This window comes from Tachypleus tridentatus, chromosome 2 (assembly GCF_004210375.1).
Source record: "Tachypleus tridentatus isolate NWPU-2018 chromosome 2, ASM421037v1, whole genome shotgun sequence".
NCBI classification, from domain to species: Eukaryota; Metazoa; Arthropoda; class Merostomata; order Xiphosura; family Limulidae; genus Tachypleus; species Tachypleus tridentatus.
In genome coordinates, this window is record NC_134826.1 from 88,999,611 (window position 1) to 89,013,940 (window position 14,330).

Below are 14,330 nucleotides of genomic sequence, written 5' to 3' on the forward strand. Positions count from 1 at the left end.
AGAAAGGCTTTAAAAATCGTAAATGTCTTCAAAGGCCACGCCTCCTTCCACACCATGAAACAGCTCGGTTAAACTTTGCTTAGAAGCACCAAACATGGTATGTAGAAAAGTGGAAGGTTTTGTTCTCTGATGAGAAAAAATTTAACCTGGATGGTCCAGATGGCTTCCAACGTTACTGGCACAATAAGGATATCCTACTGGAGATATTTTCTACATGATGCAGTGGAGAAGGTTCCATCATGATCTGGGGTGCTTTCTCCTTCCATGGAACAATGGAGCTTCAGTTTATACAGGGGCATCAGATAGCAGCTGTCTACATTGGCACGTTGGAAAGAGCATCCTTATTGACTGAAGGCCCTCGCTTGTGTGGAAATGACTGGATCTTTCAGCAGGACAATGCTGCAATCCACAATGCCTGCAGGACAAGGGACTTTTTCATGGTGAATGAGGTGATTCTTTTGGACCATCCAGCATGTTTGCCCGAACTGAACCTCATTGCAAATGTTTGAGGGTGGATGGCAAGGGAAATCTATAGAAATGGACGTCAATTCCAAACAGTGCATGATCTCCGTGAAACTATCTTTACCACTTGGAATAACATTCCAGCCAACCTTCTGCAAACGCTTTTATCGACCATGCCACAGCGAATTTTTGAAGTTATTTGCAATGATGGCCGTGCAACTCACTACCGAGACATCTTGTTGGGCATTTCCTACCCTGTTTAGGACTTGTTTTTGGTATGGTTTTAAACTTTTGACCAGCTAGTATTTAGGCTAATTTCATAGTGTTCACATTTTTCCTATTAAATGGTAATTTTTTTTTTAATTTTCTCTTCTTATTTTCATCTTTCGAACCTTTGCTCAAATAAGTGGTTGAGTCTAGCTACGAAAAATACACATTTTTTTTTTTTTTTTATGTTCATTGGCCTTACGATTTTGGCCAGCAGTGTGTTTTGGAAGAAAGGCACACCAATGTGTCCGCTATGTGGGCACGTGTAAATAACTTACCATGTTTGCATTTATGTACGTTATTTTTTGAAATATACTAGCCCTAATCTGTACAATTAACTTGCTTGTCTTGTGATAAATGTTCTGTATCCAGATGGAAGTTACTAGATTTATTTTTTGCATTTTTCCACTACAGACTTCAATCCCAAATGTCTGAAATCATTCTTTTCTTTCATAAGTGTACACATTGAATGGATGATGTCGTGAAAAGCGGTTTGAACTTGTCACTCACTGTTGCTCTTATCTAACAAAACCAGTGTCAGTCGTATATTGTACACTAGTAGTTGTCGATACAATGTGTAGTACTACATATTCAATGCACAATAACGAATTTCATTTTTCTTGCAAATCGATTTTTGTTAAGAGCAAATCCGAACAAAGGACTATCTGTACTGTGTATGCCATGAGGATCAAACTCTGAAAAACTCGAAGCCACTCCAGGAACATTAAATTTAGTTATGTTCAGTTTATTACACAGAGCTATCTTTGTTAACATGCATTAGTTTTTAACTTAATTCCAATCTATAAAATCAGCTTTTTTTGATTCCAGTTTCATGTTTAAGGTCTTTATTTTCTGTGAACTCAAGCATCAGTTAGGTACATTTTGAACATTTTTCTTCAGGACAAATCAAACACCAGATTTAGAAACATGCCAAACCTCTTCCTTCTGTGGCCACAACTATTAGAAACATGCCACACCTATTCCTTCTGTGGCTGCCTGTCAGAGGATTTTCTTCTGTGTAAACATGTGACCAAGCATAGAATTTTTACTGTAAATATAATTTGTGCATTACCTAAAAATGTTTAGCAACATTTTTTCGTTGTGTGATGCAGACAAGAATCCTGACATATTGTGACTGGCAGGTAGTTTAAAGTGAAATATTGCATTACTAACGCAAAAATGTAGCCTATTAAAATGGGTTAGTTGTTAGAACTGAGACAAAATAATACAAGAAAATTAAAAAAAAAAGTTTTTCTACAATAAAAATGAAAAACTACTACTGATATTCAATAAATTACAGTAACACATAATACCAAAAGTAAAACCCTGCTTTTGGAGTGGTTCTCTTTCCACAGATCTTCCCATGAAAATCTGATTCATACATTTGATGTGAATCTAACTGATTACCCATTTTAGTGGTTTTGTTATTATTCCCTGCACAACTGATTGTTGTTGAAGGTTACTTATTTATTGGCTGTCACAAAAGTGAAGAGTCAATTGTCAGAGATGAAAGATTTGTTTATTTTTTAATTCCACGTAAAGCTACACACAGGCCATCTGCACTAGCTGTCCCTAATTTAGCAGTTTAAGCCTAGAGGGAGAACAGCTAGTTATCACCACCACCAACTCCTGGGCCACTCTTATCAATAAAAAGTGGGATTGACCATCACATTTTAATGCCTCCATGGTTGAAAGGATGAGCATCTGTGGTGTGATGGGGATTCAAACCCGCAACCCTCAGATTACGAGCTGAGCGCCCTAACCATCTGCCCATGTTGGGCTGAAGGGATAAAGGATAAAAAAAAAGTAGTTGTTATGGTTAGTATTTGAAATAATCGTTTGTTTACTGTGACTTATGTTAAAAACTTTGGGAAACATTCGAATTAAAAAAGTAAATTTGGGCAGTATGTTACAACTGGATTACTATTAAATCCTCAAAAAGCAAACAGACATTAAACTTCATTCTAATGTTTCATGAAATTAAGTCATGTACTTACATGTATGTCTGATTTCTTTCTCAAAGCATAAACTAGTTTACCCTGAGTGTCAGCAATAGATTTAGTGTTAGGAATGGTGATACAAGATCAAGGATATGACTAGCATATTTGTTCCTGAGATCCTTTACTATCCCTCATACAAGAGGACACTCATCTGAAGTTACCAGGATAAGTTTTCCCATGATTTATTCACATAGTTCTGAAACTCGATATCTAATAACACTGCACAAAATATGGGATATAAAACCAGAACATGAAGAACAGTTAATATTAAAATAAGGAATGTGTCATTTTAGTTGTTAAAGGGGGTAGAAGGGGAATGCTTTAGCAGATATTGATGATTTAACATGTCTGCAATAATTTATGGTAATCCCTAGTTACCTGTTTGTAAGGAACACTTTTGGTCTATTATTCACAAATTACCATTGAAAGGCTAACTACTTCAAATTATTTCCAGCTCTATACTATGGTGGCAACATCTAACAAATACAGACATTCATAAAACGTACTAATCCACAACATATCATAACCATTTCACATATTAAATAATAACTTTAGAAATAGTAATTAAATGAGCTTCACTTCCTAAAATGTTTCTTGAAATTTTACACAAGTTTATGATTAATTAAACTTTTTTTCTTGCCCACCAGAAACACCATTCATGATTTGAGACTTAAAGGAGGATAGAAAAATAGATCCAGTCTCTGTTTAATCTTTATGCTTTGATGTTGTCAATTTTGAGTTTTTACAAGGATCTTCCACCATTGTGATAAAAATCTGTAAAAAAGTGAAGTAATTACTGAAACCGAAACCACCAACAATGATCGCTGTATGAAGAGTATTACTACTGAACCCGCAGTTTCTTACTGGCTGGTTCTTCAGGTACCTCGAGTTCGGCATCATTGGTCTTTTCCTCAATCCCATCACTTAACAAGGAACTATCAAGGTTTGAATCCTCCGACTTCTCTAGACCAGTACCAGCAGTGTCTGACGAAGAGATCTTAGAGTCACGACTGTCCTCTCCTGGCTCTTCAGAATTAATGTCTTGCTCCTTCACTGGAACATCTTTAAGAGCTTGTTCATCATTCTCATGGTTGTTTGATTTTCCATTTGGAGTGGCAGGGTTGTCATCTAACTCAGCTTTGGGCATTTCTTCCAGGAGCGAAGGGTTCATCTCACGTGCCAAATAATGTGTCCACAATGCAAGCTCCACCTTGTGAGGAGTCCACTTTTCTTCTGGATCTAACAATACAAAGAATGAAGATTTTTCTATAATAGTAAAGTGTGTTTATATTAACTATATAAACAGAAATAAAAATAGACATCTATTACCAATAGGGCAGCTTTTCCATTGTACAAAATATACGTTGTCACGGGAACAAACATACAGGCCACTGTATGAGTACAATTATTTTTATGTATTAAATTAGTTTCATGATTTGTATCTTATTAAATTTTGTCCTAGCATCATATCAGTTTCTCAAATTCCAAATCTAGAAGAAACTCAAAGGTGCCTTTATTTATTAAATAAGATTGTACAGTTCTACATATTTCCATGTATGTCTTGATAATTTACATTGAGTTTGTCAGCAGCGACTTACTCTTCTTATTCAGACGATCACAGCAGGTCTTAATCTGTTTGTGATAATTCAGGTATTCCTCTAGTGTGTAGTCAATTGCCTCGACACCTGGCGTGGCTAGCATACTTTCATCGGCCATGTAGGCGACCTGTTCAGGGTAAGCTGCAGAGAGAATGGCTAAATGAAAGAGTAAAAAAAAATTCATTTAAAAGAACAAAAAATCACGTGAAATTTACTTTACAACAAGAAATTGTCTAACAATCTGTTCTGCATTCCATAATCCCATAAAAGTATTGCAATGGTGCTCTTCAGAGACTACATTATAAAGTGCAGAAAACACTTATTAATAAAATGGTCACAGAAGTAAAATGGTATGGCTTTTTTGTAATGTTTGCACTGAAAGCTTATAAACAAAACATAACAACAAATTAAACAGTTGCTTTTAGAGCACAGACACATTCCACCTTTACTGCCTGGGCAGCACTCTAGAGCACAGCTGGCCAGTATATTTATCTCGTGGCCAGATTTTCTGTTGAGAAAATACACGAAAAAAAATTAACTAACATATATAATTCTATTACAGAAACTAATGACAACTTAGAACCACTTGGTTAAACTGAACAAAATAATGACACATGACAAAAAGGTCATTATTATGATGCCAATGAGTGTGTAGTGGTCAAAGGTTCTCACTTGAGGTTATCTTGGACTGAGCACATCACTAGCTGAGCTAACAGTTGTCTGTGTAGAGCTTGTGACTGTTAACCTTCTGCTGAATTAATAGCTAACATGTGTTACATATAATTTGAAATAAAAAATTGTGTTAATCAGTCAACAACTGAGTTTATCCCTGCATATTTACTCCCCTACCGACACCACTGGGACAGACGAGGTCATAAGTCACCAATGTCAGCTTTTGATTGTTTTTTTAAATTATTTATACTTGGATATGGTGACTACAAACATTGATAGAATAAAGTATAATATCAAACATGTTAACAAATATCCACCAAGTTGATTATACAAGAGGGAACTTTGTCAAGAATAAAAGAAACTTAAAGATGACAGACAAGTTTTTCTTGCAATGGCGTCTATTAAAAAAATGCTCAGAAGTGTTTCAGTAATGTTCGCCATGGACCACAAAAGGTGCAACTTACCCGAAGCGGTGGCTGGACCAACTCCTTTGAGTGTTGTCAGAGCTGTTATAGCACTGATGACATTGGGAAGCTTTCTGAATGCTTTTTTACTAGTCTGTTTCACAGCAGTTTCAGTGTTGATTCGAACCAGGTCTATAAGACGAGGTCGGAACTTTCCTCTCTAGGAACAGTATGCAATTTCATTGGATATTTTTTAAGAGAAAGATTTCATATTAATTCTCTTCTACAACATTACATACAGTAATTAATTTGTCAGCTTTAGAAAGGTACTAACAAAACAACAGCAGATAAAACCAATCAATGGTGAAACATATGGAACTTCTGGATTCAATAAAGTTTATTTGAATATCTAAGTTCTGCAACATTAAAACAAGTAACTAATAATTGTTTAATAATCCAAAGAGGCTAAAAAAAAAAAAATGTACAAGACATCTATTGGTTCATATAAACCAGGGGTTCCCAACCGGTGGGTCGCGACCCCCCAGGGATCACATAACCAAGCCTTGTTAGAAGTAGCTTGGGATAACATTAATTTTATTTCATCAATTACATTTTCATGCTCTTACATTTTTTTTGTTTCGGTGCAAAGCAAAACGTGTGCTACGTTAGTTCAATGTCATTAGGTGATATTATGGGTGTATGTATGCGTGCCTGTGTGAATGTGTATGTGTCTGCAACTGTATGTATGTGTGTACTAGCGAGTAGCGAGTATGTGAGTGCACGCGCATGTACGTATGCTTGTGTGTCTGTTTAGCTGTGATTAAATGTGTGTGTGTGTGCTCGCTGTCGACACGTGAGTCACATGTCCGTTGCTAATTGGTGGATGACGAATCGCGTGACTGGCCACGCTCCCTTCCCTCCCAATACTTACCCCATCATTACTCTACCTGCACCACCCACAAGTAGTCAGTGTAAGATCTACAGTTGCCAAAGCGTTCATTATTCAACATTTTTATTTTATTTTAACAAGGAGATAAGTAAGCAGTAGAGGTGAGTTGTGTCCATGGCTAAACGGCGCAGATACTCAGAATGCTACCTCAACATTGGCTTCACCACTGTGCTCGTCAACGACGGCATCGAGAAACCACAGTGTGTTTTGTGCCATGCTGTCCTGAGTGCAGAGTCAATGAAACCATCAAAACTCAAGCATCATCTCGAGACGAAACATCCAAAACACGCAAAGAAGGGTTTGAATTTCTTCAAACGGCATGAACGGTGTCTTAAAAGCCAAATAATCGATAGAAGTGGGTCATTTCAGCAGCAGAGTGCAGCCGTAGTGGAAGCTTCATATGAGATTGCATTCGAAATTGCTAAACAAAAAAAACCTCACATGATTGGAGAAACACTTCTTAAACCCTGCATGATGAAAGCAGTAAATCTTATTCTTGGAGAAGCCAGTGCAAAGAAGATGCAGCAAGTATCCCTGTCAAATAATACTATACAGAGGCGCATTTCTAAAATGTCTATGGATGTGAAGGAACAGGTTTTGACTGAAATCAAGGGTTCCCCTTTGTTCTCCTTTTAGCTCGACGAGTCAACAGATGCAAGTTCATGTTCTCAGTTGCTTGTCTTCGTGAGATACATTAATTCAGGTGACATCAAAGACGAATTCTTATTCTGCAGTGCACTTGAAACCACAACAAAAGCTGATGATGTCATGGAAAAAGTTTCAACGTTTTTTCAAGACGAAGATCTTCAATGGGAAAACGTGTGTGGGGTTTGTACGGATGGGGCACCGGCTATGCTGGGATCGAAATCAGGATTCCAGTCGAGAGTGAAGAAGCTAGCACCTCAAGCAAAGGGCATCCACTGCATGATTCACCGATATGCTCTCGCCAGTAAGACTCTCCCTGCCTCTCTGCAGGAAGTGCTTGAATTTGTAATCAAAATTGTAACTTATGTGAAGACTCAAGCACTCAACACTCGCCTATTCAAAGAACTATGCAAAGACATGAATGCTGACCACGAAGTCCTTCTCTTCTACACAGCAGTACGTTGGTTGTCGAAAGGAAACGTTATTAATCGTGTCTTTGAAATGAAAGATGAAATAAAGCTATTCCTGGAGCCTCAAGAAAGGAAAGATCTTGTAGCTCACTTCAAAGATGAAGCATGGAATAAAAAAGGTTGCATAACAAGCCAACATTTTTGACTAGCTGAACAAGCTCAATTTGAAGCTTCAAGGAAGGGAAACACATGTTCTCCTTTTTCAAGATAGTCTTCGGGCCTTTGTTTCCAAACTGCAGAACTGGCGTCAGAAAACCAATCTTGGAAACATCACTATGTTTGAAAAACTTTGTGGAGTGACGGATGAGTCTCAAATCCAACTGGATCAGTTCCTCAAGGATGAGATTACCGAACATCTTCAGTCTCTAGAAAAGGAAGTCGAGCGTTACTTCCCTGAGCTATCACAGGAACAGGAGGCCCTGGTAAGGAACCCATTTTGTACTGAACTTGATGTATCCAGCATCCCAGATGATATCCAACATGAATTTCTGGATCTAAGGAACGACTCTTCAGCTTGTGATCTCTTCAAGGTGAAATCCGTGACTCAGTTCTGATGCGCTATGTATCAGTCATACTCCAAAGTCAGCATGATAGCTTTACGTGTCCTTGTTCCATTTGCTTCTACCTACTTGTGTGAGGCAGGATTTTCCACTCTTGTCAATATAAAAACAAAGAATAAGAACAGATTGGATGTTGGAGATGACATGAGACTGGCTCTAACAAACGCTCTGCCACGGAATTTCAAAGCTTGCTGTTGAAATGCAACATCAGGCATCTCACTAGCTGGGTTGGATAGCTGTTCAAACCTATGTTAATATTATTTTAAGAAATATATGTTCTTTTTGTGAATTCAGGTTGGACCAATGTGATTTAATTTGCTAATAAATAATTACAGAATTTTTAAATATTTTTTAGATGTTTCTTTCCCTCTCCTTCACAGAAAATAAAAGAAATATTAACACTCCTACGAAAAGACGTTTCTAGTCCTGATTTCTCCAAGCCCGTTCCTCTGGCTGTGGTTTCGCTAGATAGTAGATAGGGACAGTGGGAATCTTGTTAATCCATTCATTAATGGATTTAAATGGCAATTTCATTTAAATACAAAATTATTAGCCTAATATTAATAACCTTTCAAGTTGCTCTGGGGCCTATTAGGCCCCACTTTTCGTAGGAGTGTTAAGCTGCTAATAGTAAGCCCTAAGTAGGGGGTCACATGGGTTTCAAACCTTTAGGTAAGGGGTCGCGAGTGCCAAAAGGTTGGGAACCCCTGATATAAACCTAAATTCATTGGTATGCATATTGTATCTCAGCTGGTCTAAGAAGACCTAGTATAGGTGAAAGGCCTTGGTGGCACTGGATATGGTGGTTGTAGTGGGGTTGATGTATCATAACATACCACCCCTTGTTTTAACTCGTGGGTACTTAGAACTAGAATACAATAAACACCTTGAAAGTATCTGCAATGTTAAAGATATACAGTTAAATTTAATAAAAAACTTCTGGACAACATTATGTAGGGATAAATAATTGCTTCAGTAGATGGAGTGGCTTTTACATCTAATGTAGGATGATTTGAATAAAAAAAGTTATAACTTTGAAATTGAAATCAAAATATAAACTTGTGATAAAAGTAAAACTGTAAAGAATGTTATCACAATTTCCCACAAACCTTCTGTTTATTATTGTAGCTGTTCTTTATTCCATAAAAAAATGTTTTTACTTTTCCCTTCTCTACAAAAAAGTAACTTGAAACATACAGTTAACAAACCAAACCAATAACATCTCAGACCTCTAGGAACCAGTACTTATTATACTCACCCATTTTATTTTGAAGAATCTATTCATTCAAGTCAAATTACAAAACGTATAAACACTTGAATATTAACTTAGGAATAAAAGATGACTATAGAGGCTAACAAACACTAAGTGGGAATCCTGCTTGTTTTACTTCCCACGACTCTGGCTGTTAACAAGTAGATACTTCTCAAAACTTCAGTATTTAAACCACTAACTGGATGCCAATGTCTCCCATGCATAAAATTCAAGCAAGATTCTTTTCTTTAAATGTACATTAGAGAAATAAAACTATCACAAAATATCAAGTCACAAAACAGATAAAAGATAGAAACAAAAACATTTCTATCTATCACATAACATCTTAAAAAAATAAACAAAAAACACCTTTGTACAAACCTAAATCAGTTAGCATGTCTTTCTTGTTTGCCCAGATGAGGTAATAAATCTGAATCGTTGGCTTAAATAAAAAGTTGTATTTACTCCAGTAAACACAACTTTTGTTTTGAAGGAGCTTTGGACTCGAGATATAACATACAATTTTCAAAATCATTAAAAGATTGTGCCATAGATAGCTTTGGATTTAAAAGTTTTTGAAAAGATGTTGGCATTGAATTTTTAACTTTTATATTAATATTTTTAAGTTTCTAGAGTATTGCCACAGACTTATTTTGATATGCATAGGTTTCTTTATAGTTCCCAGATAATTACAAATTAAAGCTTTTTCAGATGTTATTGAAGGCAAAATATTGAATGTTGTAAAGTAGATAGAACTTGAAGTTTTGTAGTTAAGTTACTTGAAGTGAATTACAAACACTTTCTTCAGACTTTTCTAAAAACAAAAAAATACAGACCACTCACAATTAATTTCCATTTTGTAATTTGTACCAACTCTTCATGAGTGATGTGAGGATCTTTCCTTGAATGTATAGTCTTTTTCAATTGTTCCTGATACCTGTAAAAAATTTACAAACACGCATATCACATTTCAAGTATTAAAATAATTAACAAATAAATTTAGCCATAATGCAATAAAATATAAACATAGAAGGAACTGTGCAAAATAACTAAGGAATATGTGATAGTAATTGATACAAATGACACTTTTTGAGCTTCACTGCAGTGTTATAAGTCAAGTTGCCACACTATCAGATAAATGTGCAATTTGAAAATTGCCCTTCTATGCAGTTTCCATTAGAAAAGGTTTCACCAATGGGTTATCATGCCAAAGCACACAATCCCTGCCTGCTTGCCTTTAATAATCCATTTATTTAATGTACAAGACAATGGTTTCTCATTACCCATTTTAGCAGTTACATCTGACATAGCTATCCATAATATCAAAAGGCATGAACAGCCATTTCATCCTGCAGATGCTTGAGGTATGGTAGAGTTGTATGTACATGGTGTAGAAGCATCTTATGTACATATTGTTTCTACTGCTTTACAGAAGGTGATTTTTTAAAATTATGTTGCTTACTGTTTTGTGGGATCCTTTCAACAGCTTTGGCCACAGATATCTGTTAGTGGATTCTCGCATGACACACACCAGCCTCTGCTTACTAAATCTGTAATAGAACTTGTTGCAGATCACTTTCTGTATGGTTTAGGCATCCCAAGCTGATCCATATTCCTTTGTTTTTCAATGCTATTAAATAGAAGGGAGATACCTATCTTGGAAAATCTAAATTTTAACTTGAACATATCTTTATGATCCACGTGTATAAATACTTTGCATCAGAAGAATGAACTGTCACATACCAACCCCAAAAGTGACCATTTTGTGGTAGTATCATACTACCTGGGATATGCCAATATTAGTTAAACAGATAAGAATATATTTATAGTCCTATATTCTGCAATTGTTACAAAGTATGTCATTTGTATTTGACAAATTTAAAAAGTTCCTTGTTTATTGGTCCTCACTGTATACCACTGGGATCCTTAAAGTACAAACAAACACCACATAATTTTATGTAAATATCTACATGTACCTGAAAAAAATAACACTGGTTACAAAGTGCTAAAGTTAAAAACTGATCACTGTACTACTGAAGACTGATAAAAAGTTATTGCCAAATATGTCAGTCCATTTAAACCAAACTTGTTTTTGCACCAATTGTCATATTTTCTTAATTTAAATTGACATAAGAGAAATAATATGTTCTTTGGTTTGTTATCCCTGCTGCAACAGACTAGTTTCTCCAATACCGTGGTTCACTGATACTGCTTGAAAGAGCAATGTAAGTTAATAAAGGTGATGTAATTTAAGCAATTTGTTTCATTCTGATGTATAATAATTTAGGTGGTCGGATAACATGAAACATAGTGGTCACAATTAATTATCTATTACCATTCAGCAGACTAACCAGTTATTATCTTCACCACAACATGAACAGCCTGTTGGAACAGGGGTAACACTTTAAACAATAGACTACACCTATACACCATTCTGTCTTCACATTTAAGTGAAGACAGTAAAAAAACATATTTAAATAACAAGTCAGTCCACTGAATAACAACAAAGGTTCGCTACAAGTTATCCAACTACCTAAGGTATTTCAAGTTGTAAATGGTCAGTGCACTATTAACACAGTTGTAAACATGGTTTGTTAAGTCAACACTCAAGCATGATTAGTTGCAAACCAACAAAGAGATTCTAAATAGTTCAAATCATCAAAATTTAAATACCAGAGTTCACAATTGGCAAATTTTGCATTACTTCTTATAATAAACATGTTAATAACAATTCTTAAAAAAATATTTATCACAAGTCAAACATAGAATACTCACAATACAAGAATGACTAGAGTAGGACTTTTACACAGCCGAACTTCAAACTCGACAAAATAACCTGGATAAAAGTTATAATAAAGTAAGAAAACACTTTCAAGCTGTCTGATTAACCAAGTTATAACACTTGTAAGTTTCAACTGATTTTCAAGTCAGATCCAGTCTAAAACTCTAAGTTCCTGACCCATCAATCTTCCATTCTTTTTATTTGTTACCATACAAAGAGTACAATAACTAGCTACTGAGAAGTCACACAATCAACTTTCTTACATACAATTACAGGCTTACTTACATAGGACCACAGTTACCATGAAAAAGATCTAAGCACAAGTCATTTTGTCTCACTTTGAAAATAATGTTACAAGTGTAATGGGATACATGTATGATCTAACTTAACAGTCATCTCAATTAAATGACAGAGGTATGGTTGGGATTACACAGTGGGATACAAGGAGAAGCAGTTGCCTCCCATTTTTTTCTCTGTAGAATATACTATAAATATAACAACAACAGTAATGAAGTTAGATCTTTTAGCCAAAGTAGTTTTTTTTTTATAAGAATTAAAATAAAATAAAAATATAAACAAGTCTAGAAAGTTTGTATAGCATTAACTCTGCATATATAAAAAGGATCCTAACCAGATATTGAACCACTTATCTCCAACTATACTACTTTCAGTTTAAAAATCAACAATTCTTTTTGCACTTATATAACAATTTTGATATTTACAAGATTTCTAAGTATAAATACAGTCCCTGATTTTACCAAGTCTCCTTTAGTAATTACATTGTAATAGAGATCAATAAACCATAAATCACATCAGAAATTAAAAACTACCAACACAAAGTGTTAATTATATATATACACACAAAAATATCCTTCAACAGCACATACACATGTGGAGCAGCTCCATGTGTTACTTTAGGGCCACACTAAGCATTTGCCAAACTCTACATCTGTTCTTTATCTCAAAACTTTTGGAAGTAGCAATTACTAAACTAAATTTCTAACAATGTTCTGTGTTCAAAAATAGTTTCAATGCATAACTGCACTTATATAAAGAAATTTTAATTCAAAAGTTGTGTAATTAAATATTATATTACTACATAAAACATGTACATAATGAAATACAGTTGATCTATCAATCACTCACCAACTACCCAGAAAAAGTATTCCTACACATTTTTGGTTTTAAATTTATCCAAGAGGGGTTTTAAAATACCCACACTAACAGAGAATTCATGCTTTTTTGAGAAAATTATGTAAAGATAGAAATTCTCTGAAATATGTATTACATTTTTCAACACTGTAACTAGGGCTTCTAACATTCAAGAAAGTTTTCAATCACAAATCAATCATAATGCCAACAAGCAATTTATTGAATTCCTTAAAAATAGAAAGTTTAACGAAAGTTTTTCCAACTAGAAATTATTCTACTAGTAGCCTTTTTTGTATCTAAATTAACCGATTTTGTATCTTGATTATGCTATAAACTACAAGTTCAAATTTCTACCTTCCACATTCACATTTCTTTATACCCTTTAATAAATGATTTTAAAATAAAAAAAAAATGTACTTAAAAATATTCTCACTAAATTAACTTCTTCCGAGCATCCAGAAAAAAAATCATCTAGTAATATTACCTTAAGCGTGAGTTATAAAATATTATAGAAACGTTAAGACGGTTAATAACTGTTTTTGTTATCAACCATTATTAACAATAGGCCTATCAACAGTATTATTACTAATTCTGTATAAGCGGGTTTATGATACCCAAATATATATGTAAACAATACAGAAAAACGACTGCTTTTAAATACCTATACTTCTAAGTCGTACTTATAACACTAAGTTACTACCTATACTACCAACAGATATGCAATTGCCAGCAACGAGACATCTTCGAAAATCGAACACCTTTCCTCAATTTCGCTAACTTTATCCTTGGCGTCTAAAATTTTACCTTTCAACAACCACGTGTCCATGAGCGGCGTCCAGGCCGCTCATTGATTTCCACGTGATATGAACTTTCAATTAATATACGCGCGAAAGGTTCAAAGTAGCATAAACTTAGGTAGCCGTATGCCATTCTCACTGTACAACAAAGCCCTTGTGTAGTTGTACACCAGAGATCGCCCCTTGACGGTTATAGGCTGTTTTCTCACTTACCAATTATCCAAGTTAATTAATTCATCTGGTCCTTTCTTAGACGTTCTTTTGGCGGCCTTAAGTTTCAAAACCTCTTTGTAAAGAGAAAGTGCATAATTCCACTGTCC

At 35.0% G+C, this 14,330-nt stretch overlaps 1 protein-coding gene across 1 annotated transcript; it reads right to left on the bottom strand.

Moving 5' to 3' along the window:
- Positions 1 to 2,229: 2,229 nt before the first annotated feature.
- LOC143244465 (uncharacterized) lies at positions 2,230 to 14,054 on the bottom strand. The gene is made up of 6 exons (XM_076489177.1): positions 14,018 to 14,054; positions 12,055 to 12,115; positions 10,123 to 10,216; positions 5,464 to 5,623; positions 4,328 to 4,483; positions 2,230 to 3,968 (listed from the first exon to the last, which is right to left on the bottom strand). The coding sequence occupies exons 1-6, from the start codon at positions 14,037 to 14,039 to the stop codon at positions 3,571 to 3,573; spliced, it is 891 nt and encodes a 296-aa protein (XP_076345292.1). The 5' UTR covers positions 14,040 to 14,054; the 3' UTR covers positions 2,230 to 3,570.
- Positions 14,055 to 14,330: the final 276 nt, after the last annotated feature.